The sequence below is a fragment of the Alosa sapidissima genome, chromosome 2, assembly GCF_018492685.1.
Source record: "Alosa sapidissima isolate fAloSap1 chromosome 2, fAloSap1.pri, whole genome shotgun sequence".
Lineage (NCBI taxonomy): Eukaryota > Metazoa > Chordata > Actinopteri > Clupeiformes > Clupeidae > Alosa > Alosa sapidissima.
In genome coordinates, this window is record NC_055958.1 from 27,918,925 (window position 1) to 27,928,924 (window position 10,000).

The following is a 10,000-nucleotide window of genomic DNA, read 5'->3' on the forward strand; positions in this document are numbered from 1 at the left end:
CAACACACCCCCTCACACACTTTCACACACACACACACACACACACACACACACACACACACACACACACACACACACACACACACACACAGACATGCATCACCACGCCATACATCTCGTCATCCACAATGCAAACTAATGACCCAGACATGTTCTTTTTGTCAATCCCAAGAACAATTTAAAAGCATTTGGCAGGCTAGCAGCGGTAAAGACATTAGCCTCTCAATGGGAGCCTGTGCTGATTGTACTTCCCGCTGCAGCCGGATGATTGCCCCCTTTATTGCAGTGGATGAAGCAGCGTGCGCACACACAAACACACAAAACGTGCGCTAACAAACAACAGCGCTAGCAGCGTCGGGCGCGTGGGGGGCTTGGAGCTATGCCACGCGCCTGTGTAGCAGCTCACATTAGATTGAGATTAAATGGAGCCGATGGGGGGAGGCTTGCTGTGAGCGCTCAAAGGCCCTATGTGAGGAGGAGCCTTAATTCTAATATGTTGCTAAGTGCTACATGCGCGGGCTAGGCTACGAGAATTAGATTACGATCGGAGCCTCTGGAAGTTCCCTCGCAACAATAATGTTGAGATGTCGAGTTCAATTTTGGGCGGGTGAATTACACTGCTGGGTAATTACGTTACGGAGGCAACCACACCTACGCTAAAGCACTGCTTAGTTCTTTACCCTAGCGGGAGAGACCTCTCCTGCACAGCAGTAATGCTCGTGTCAATTAGCACAGATTAGCGGTATCTCGATTGATCTTGTGCCATTCCACATGATGTCTTAGAAATATCTGGTGTCAAGGAAAATCCAGTCAAGATATTGCAAGGTAAATCAGATTTGATTTGCTTGCAGGGTCAAGCATGACAGTTGACTCTTGCGATGGTTTACTGAGCGGTTATTAATAAATTGATGATGAAGATAAGTTCACTTCTAGCATCCCATTGAGTCCATATGAGAACAGGCAGAGAAGCAATATTAATTCTCAGGTTGCTGGAAGAGTCTTAAGCACTAAGCATGACACTGGCCAACTGAGCTGCTGCCTCAAGGCATGATTGTTGTAAACAAAGCTACTGATATCTCCAATAATGGGAGAATGTGTTGCACAGGACAAAGCATATTGTGTTTCCTTCTGTTCTGTGGGGAAAAACTAAATAATATTGGATTTCCTCAGATGACACAGACCTTGGGTAAAGCAACAATATATATAGCAGTGGGGTAAACACACACACACACACACACACACACACACACACACACGCACACAGGTTTGGTTCATGTCTGTCCCATAGTTATCCATTCCCTTCACCTGTGCTGTGGCAGCTCTCTCCATCCGGCCCCAGGCCCCAGCCCGGGTAGCAGGAGCACTTCACCACTGTCTTCTGCTGCTCGCACCGCTGGCTGCACTTCAGGTGCCTGCTGCAGTAGTCCACCACCTCGCAACTGCGGTTGTCGGATCCAAGATGGAGGCCTGTGGGGCAGGAGCACACCGCCCCCTTGCCTGGGATAACGGAGCACTGGTGACTGCAGCCGCCATTGGCCTGCCTGCATTTGTCTGAGAGAAGGAGAGACGTGGGGATTTTAGGGGTTTTTTTTGTGCTTTTTGTTACAAATATTTATTTCTTAATGGGGGTTATTTTCTTCTCAGAATACGTTTGTTTCCCTTCCCATTGTTTTCATTGCCAAATTAAGATAAAATGTCAAAGATCATTTTCTTTATACTTCATACCATTTTCCTCAATTTTACCAGGGCTATTGATAAATGCGAAGAACACTTTAGATATAGACCTACAATCTGCTGGTGGTAATGGGGAGTCAAGGACAGTGGAATATACAATGATGCTGTATAGACTGTATATATAGAACTATATATACAGTGTTGTACTATATATACAGCATGTACCATTCCCATGTCTTTGTAGCCGGGCAGAAGACAGCTAATCAAACAGACTGGCCAAGTGCTGCGCTAAAATATACATGCCAGGGGGACAGCGAAGCGAGAGCAACAATGCTGCATTATGGAGAATACTATGGCAGACTCTACAAGCCCAGAGTGAAATATCAGAGACTCTCACTATGGCTTTATTACAGCCAGACGTTCAAATGCTGAAGACCTCCAGCCGCAAAAGAACAGAAAAAATAAAACGGATAAAAATGTGTGGGATTTGCCTCGACCTGATAAGGAAATCAATCTTTGCTGTTTCCTTATCCTTTGCCCATTATATTTTAATGAAAACCTTTATTTCAAAGAAACTCTTTAGACTCCCTTTCTCTCTCTCTCTCTTTGCTGCTCAGCACCTCATCCACGTTAGAGAAAGATAGATCCGTGAGTGATGACATAAAAAGAATAAGATAAAAAAAACGTGATGGTGGGAGTAATATTGCCAAATGACACTGTGGCAAGGTCTCTCTGGAGACGATCCCCATTTCGGCGCCCCGGCAAGAAAGGAAATGAGTTCGCTCCACATGGGACCCCCCGTCCCCTCGGTCTGCCGCTGGGCCGGGCGGCACAGACTATCGCGGCCCATGGCTCCCCAAGGTGCCTGCGCTGGGAACCAATCCCACCAAATACCCCCCCCACACACACAATCAATCCACCCCTGATGCCCCCCCCCCGCACCCTCACGCCTCTCATGCCTCCACTGTCCCCACTTGCACTCGGATCGTCTTCCAGACGCTAACGCCCTAAATTCGTCTGTGTCCCTGGACCATATTTCCCCCTGCTACGCAGCCCTTTGCTGCTGCTGTCAATGAATGATCCTCTCAAAAAAACAACAACCAGAGGAAAGCAGACAGCTCCACTGGCTCTGAATGTTCAGTTCTTAGTTCTTGAGAGACTCTCTCTCTCTCTCTCTCTCTCTCTCTCTCTCTCAGTCCTCCTCCAGAAGGTCTAAAGCAAAACAACAGTACAAACACAAGCACAAACACAAATACAATCACGGCCACCAGTATTGCAGTGATGTGTTCTTCTTTCTCAGACAGGAGATACATTTTTTTTCTCGACACCCCTGAGGCCACTAGCTGCATTCAAGGCCTCTTTGGGAAACTGAACAGAGAATAGAGGCTCTATATTTATTTAATTATTTACCTATTCAGCACCACCATCACTCTTTCCACCTTGCGAGCCAAACACTTTGATTCACTGTGGCATATCAGTGTAAACATACAGTCATAAGTATAAGACCACTTTGTCAAATAGTATTGAGTACTTTTGTGTGTGTACTTTGAGCCTTCCCATATCTGTTGGTAACAAAGCCTTTCCTGGACATGCTTCAGAGCCTTGGCACAGGAGGTATCTATTTCAATGCATTTCCCAGCAACCTGCTTAAGCTCCATTTGAACGGGTGTAATCTTATTTTGTGTGTTATCATTCATTAAACAAGATTAACACTAAGTAGCAAATTGAAATTATGCAAATCCAATAAGGTTTTTTAGACACAGATCGACCGACAATAATCATGGCATCCCTAAATATTATGATAGGCTTTCATAAATACCCATGCAATAAAAAAGACATTAAAATATTCACTCTCCATTCCCAGGCTTACCATGGGCCATGGAGCAGGACATTCATATAAGGCAAACTATAAGAGGGTTCATATGACTCAATTTGTGCATATATTGTAACCTAATGCTTTTCGTAATTGTCTGGTTTTCATAAATAGGCACATGAACAGGTGACTGCAAAATTGTCCACCATTTATTAAGAGCAGTTAATTAGGTTATAGTTCCTTAGCTTAAAAGCATAACTTAGGTTATGATGGCAGAGTGATCACCCATTTAACAATAACTATCTGAATCAGTGTTGAAAACAATCATCAGGACAAAAGCACAATTCAGACAAACTTATATTATGGAAGAGGTGTTTGGAAACTAAAACTAATTGACAGCCAATTCCCATTCTGTTAGCCACCACAGGATAGACTTTGATGAGGGGTACTTAGCAGAGCTCTTCAGGATAGCCCAGCTATTATCTCCATAGAAATCCTGCCAATGTGTCAGTTCTCCAAACTGGAACATCTGGCTTGTTAAAGAACCAGTGGAGAACTGTCAGCCCCCGCCAGTGTCTGACTTCCTGTTTTTCATCGACGTACCACAGAAGGGGCCTTCGTCTGATTGGTCGGCGCAGTCCCTCCTGCCGTCGCAGATCTTCTCAGGGGGCAGGCAGGAGGAGGTGTCGTTGGCGCAGGGGTGCCCGGGAGGCTTGCAGATGGCATCGCTGCACGCCTCCTCGTCCGAGCGGTCCTCGCAGTCGCTGTCGCCGTCGCACACCCAGCTCTTGCTGATGCACTTCCCTGGGGAGGGCGGGGACAACATCTCGAAGTTAGCTGAGCTGAGGCTTATCAAACTCCACACACACACACACGCACACACACACACACACACACACACACACACACACACACACACACACACACACACAAAAACATTTTGATGCCACCTCATCTAATATACCACACTCAGGGTGAGACAACAACGACAATCCAGAAACAGCTGGGGAGATCTAGAGTGGAAAGAACTGTCTGTTACACTGTGGATAACCGCACACAGAAACAGACACACACACACACACACACACACACACACACACACACACAAACACACATACACACACACACACACAAACACACATACATACAGACGCACACGTACACACACACACACAGAGAGAAAAGGGCCGGTAAAAGCACATTTCGGATGACATTTACTGAGATTTCCCTCTTACCACAGATGAAATCAAGTCAGCTAATCGATCAATAATCATTCTGTTGACCAAAACAACAAAAAAACAATGATAGAAATGGTGTATACACATGTAGGCCTACAGTCACACAGCCACAACGTACAAGCACACATACATTCACAACCATCTGGAAAATGTGATTTTGTTTATCAGCAAGAGCAGGAGATGCTAAGAAAGGGGGCTGCAGCTTGACCATTCATAATTCATCACAGAGAGTAAAGAAAGTGACCGTGTCTATCCCTTAGCTCAGATGGAGCAAACGGAGATGTGCTGAAATTAGCGTTTTGATGGGAAGATTAATCAGTAAGATTTTCCCAGACAGGTCTGCTTACTGAAAGCTACCACTAAGATCAAAAGAACATGCAAGCATTTTTCCTCCTACTCATCTTAGATCTAAGAAAGATGTTTTGCCATCAAGCGTTTTTTTTAAAGGTGGAGGCTGCTGCTAAAACATTTCACAACATCAAACGAAGCAAGAACAAAAACAGCACCGAAAAAAATAAAATAATGAAAGTGGAGGTCTTAAATGATGATGATGGTTGATGTCTCTTTTCATGACACCCAACTACAATTAGGGCCATCTGCAACATCAAAGCACTTGGCTCTGAATGATTTTACAAGTGGCTGGTTCGGAGGCAAAAAAAACTCCACCGAAAGGAGTATCTTGTCAAAGCACAGGTCTATTTCAGAGCAAGCATGCAATCACCACACGCTATGGAAAGCACATATTACACATTTCCATATTTCATATGAGGAGTAGACTAAAGCACAACACGTGCACTAAAATCTTCACCTTTCAGGTTGGTGATCACGGTGAGTGAGATGCCAGGATGCAACCTCCTGTGCACACCTGCAGATGATGAAGAATCATTGTGCCTGATGCCGCTTCGACTCATTGGGCCTAATGCTGAATAATAAATGGACGCCTTTCATGTGCAATGTGATATTTTTTGCCCTTTGTCTGATAGCTTTTGACATATTAAATGAGACTTCCTGCTGTCTCACAGCACTCTATGCCTGACAAATAGTTGTGTTGTAATGGGAGGGGTGAGGGGAGGGGGGGAGCTTAGAAATGGTAATATCAGTCATCGTAAAGGTCATAATGTCAGCTGAGACAAACCACAGCTTTGCCTGAGCTGAGAGAGGCAGATTCAGGCTTGTTCGCGGGGACACATGCGATTCATGGTGGCGGGTGTGGACGTGGTAGACTAACACAAACAACCTCTTTGAGTATATCTGCTCTCGGCAGTTTCTTAAGGCAACACTGGCCTTCTGTTCCATCTCGCTTTCTTTTCATGTTCCGCGGCATACGCGTGAACTGTGCTGAGATATAAAACTGCCGGAACGTACAGACTCGTTGAAAAGTGCATGCGTGCGTGCTTGTGCCTCAAGAATAATTTCTGCAAAATGTTTCGGGACAGGCCGAGGTGAAAATTTCTCTGTCGGATCAATAATCTTTTCAGCTACCGGCACACTGGAGGAATCTCAAAAGCCCCCCGCACCCCGGCGAGGATTCCGAGCACGCTACACGAGGCTGTCAGGGGAGTGGACGAAGCCGGAGAATACAAATAAACCCTGGGTTTATTCCCCCATGGTGCATTGTGTGTGAAGCCTAGATAATGCAACATCATGCAGCACGGAACATGTCCAGTGATTGAAATCTCCAGCCGAGGGAAAAGGAAAAAAAAAAAAAAAAAAAAAAGAAGATATGGAAATGAATTCACTGGCTCGAGGTTTGCCCGAGGAATATGAATACAAATATATCACTACAAGTGGAAAATAGAGACAGGCTTCCCATCAGCAGTCACACGACCCGGCATGTTAGAGGCTCGAGAACATGTGTTCCCCTCAACACTCTCTGATATCTGTGAATGCAGTGGGAACACTCTCCCTGAGCCTTTCCTGACATTCCTAGATGTTATCAGGCTGCCTGTGTATAACTATGTAATAAACATGCCATTGCAGATGATAAATACTTCCATTAGTGGTTCTGAGAATACTTGCTTTGTGAAATAATAGTGTTCAGTAACCATCTTCATATCTTTGCAATACATTAATGCAAAGCAATGAAAAACTGCATTTTAATCTACTTTACATACACTATAAATGTGTGTTATTCTTGAATTGTAATTAATAGCAATTAAAAAATAATTAATTGTATTAATAGCAGTATTATTCTATTTACTGCTATTGTTTTTGACATTTAATTTTCGGGCTATGGGTATTAACATTTTAGTAAGGGTGCAACGTTGAGGAGCCGAAATCCCAGAAGAAATGCACTCACTGTGCTATGAAATGAGCTTTGCTCTGGTCCAGGCCACTCACCTGTGCTCTTGCAGGTGAACTTGGCAACAGGGTCGCACATCCTCCTGGTACCCTGGCAGTTGGTCTCGTCACTGCCGTCCTCGCAATCCTTGTCTCCATCGCAGCGCCAGCGCTCCGGGATGCACGTCTCGTCGGCACGGCAATGGAACTCCTCCTCGCTGCACTCCACCACCATGGGGGGCAAGGCTGCGACCATGACAACAACAACAGCAACAACAACAACAACAGTGTCAACATCAACGACACCGAGCAGAGCAGATTCCGGCTCCTCAACGACGTGTCACGCTGGCGTGACTCGACGACACTGCCAGCAGGTGACATTTTGCTGTTATCTGACCTTGCACCGCAACACTGAGCAAGCCAACACGATTACAACAGAGCGCATGTCGGAGATGCATAGGTCAAGTGTGGCGGCCATGATTGTCTCTGATAGGTCCTGGCCCTTTTTCTAGCGCATCAGAATCACTGCAGGCCCGTGCCTTTCTGTCCTCTCCAGCCACCACCTTCTCTCACGTCTCAGTTAAGAGCCAGACGCCACATTCCTACCAGACAGACGCTGTGCTCTGCGTTGTGCTCTCTGTTTGATTTTTCTTCTTCTTTCTCGAGTTGGCTGATGTGGAAGCTCTCCCCCTCCAGCTGAGAGGCCCAGCGGCAGGGCCTTAGACTGGCAGCCAGGACCCCTTTCTCTCTCTCTCTCTCTCTCTCTCATGTGGAGCTGGCCGGAACCCCCCTGGGATTTTGGGGCACCTGAGAGGGCCTTCCGTCAGTGGTCAGGCTTGATGAATGGCTTCCTCATTTCAGTGACAAGCCAGCCAGCGGAAAGCGGAAAGCCTTACAGATCTCCACTCAGCCTTCAGAGGTAATTACAACAGATAACACGAATCTGGTGTAACACGAATAATCTTCAAATCTGCTGGTGGGCTGCACACACACACACACACACACACACACACACACATTCCTACTCTCTCTCACACACACACACACACACAAACATAGACTTTCTCCCTCCCTCTCTCTCACTCTCCACAGTCTCTCTTGTACAAACCAAGAAATAGGATCAGATCCCCATGAGTAAGGAGAGAGTAAAGTTTGAGACCCATTTTATTCTAATTGAGGGACAGTGATGCAGTAATCATGGCCAATCTTACTTAATTAATCTTAGACATCTATACATTTCTATCATTGCTCTCCAAACAGTAATTTGTAAATTCTGTTATTATTTATCTTAATCCTTAATATCTTAATATGTTAAGTATCTCTCATTCTGCACTCCAGAAACCCTGCTTATGGGCCCACTCATACATATGAATGGATGTCATTTGGCATGCTGGTCCCTGGGAGAGAATGCTCACATTTTTATAAATATACACTTTAAATATTACATATAAGCAATTATGTATGTATGGGTGAGGTTAGGTAAGATGCAATGTTCTGCTGAGAGCTTCAGTGTGGCTCTAAGTGTAAGATCGGAGAGCTTGAAGTAAAGTTGTTGGACAAGCTTCTGTAACTCTGTAAAACTTTCAGTGGTTCTGACCCTTGTCCTAAATTACAGTACACAGAAAAAAAAACAATCATCAAGTGTTACAACTGCTTGAATTGTTAAGGGATCAAAGCTGTAAATATTTTATCAGAAGCTGCATGCTCATGGCCAATTCATGACACATTCAAGTCATTCTGAGGATACGATGTCTTAATTATAACATGCTGATGGATCCAAAAGCACAACACAGCAACTCTCTCCTTACCTCAAGCACAAGGCTGCAAAGTCAATACAAAAGGCAGCAAAACTACTAGCAAGGTTTCTAGGTAAAAATATCTAAAAATATCCACTATTTCCAGCCCAAAATGGACTGTTATAGTGTTATAACATGTAAGATTGTGTCCTCTACTGAAAAACAGGTATTTTGGGGAAATAATGGGACATTTTTATATATATTTTTTCCCACACAAATCCCATGCACACTATCCTATTTCTGTCTTGCTTCATCTTGGGGATTCCAAACCCCTGATATATTAAAACTGCACTGCACTAAAACTGCAAGTTTTGGTCTACAACTGGCAGGGTTGCTATGTTAAAGGCATGGGAAACCATGCAGACACCATCCAAAACCTTCTAGGCACTGAGCTTCCTAAAATGTTTACTGGTGTCTATATTTGGCCATATAGTATGCAAAGTGTTGCATAATCCTGCTTTAGCAAACCTATAAGGAAGTGGAATGGACAGGACCTGACTGAGTAAGGGTACACGCACCAGGCATGGCGCCAGAGCAGGTGGCGTTCTCGTCGCTGAAGTCGCCACAGTCGTTGTCTCCGTCGCAGGCCCAGTTGTTGGGGATGCAGCGTCCACTGGTACAGCGGAACTGAGTGTTGGAGCAGGACTGAGCGCAGTCCGCTTCGTCACTGCCGTCGCCGCAGTCGTCATCTGCAGCACAGGGAACAGCCGACAGAGGTCACTTAAGGTCAGAGCAACAGAGGTCACTTAAGGTCAGAGCAGGGCCACATCCAGTACAGTGCCAGCCAATGGCTCGACTAGATTCACAAGTCAGATAGTCAAATGGAATGAATCACAAGCCAACAAATCGCTAGACTAGACTCACCAGCCAGCCAATCATTGGACACCATTTGCTGGCCAGCAAGTCACTAGACTCTGTTCATTAGCCAGTCAGTTAGTGGACAAGTCGCTAGACTAGACATACTAGCCAGCCTGCACTTGTTTTAGCCAGATACATTTTGTCAGATTTGTAATGAAATAAACATTGGCAATAGAGTTATTATAATAATCTGCCACTAAGCAAATATATCTATATTTAGCTCAGTTTTAAAATTGCCCATAACCCTTGTGTGCAGGAGTATCCTGAGGTAACTGTGATTAAACTCAAGGCCAGACAACAACAAAAGAAAGGTCATTTAGCACATTTATCTTGCAGAGAGA

General features: G+C 45.0%; 1 protein-coding gene across 1 annotated transcript in view; it reads right to left on the reverse strand.

Moving 5' to 3' along the window:
• Nucleotides 1-10,000, reverse strand: part of LOC121696640 (low-density lipoprotein receptor-related protein 1B-like) — a 329,232-nt gene that overhangs the window by 149,648 nt on the left and 169,584 nt on the right. Inside the window, 4 exon segments of the mRNA XM_042077841.1 lie at nt 1,306-1,551; nt 4,091-4,291; nt 7,066-7,251; nt 9,320-9,490. Coding sequence (XP_041933775.1) covers nt 1,306-1,551; nt 4,091-4,291; nt 7,066-7,251; nt 9,320-9,490 — 804 coding nt within the window.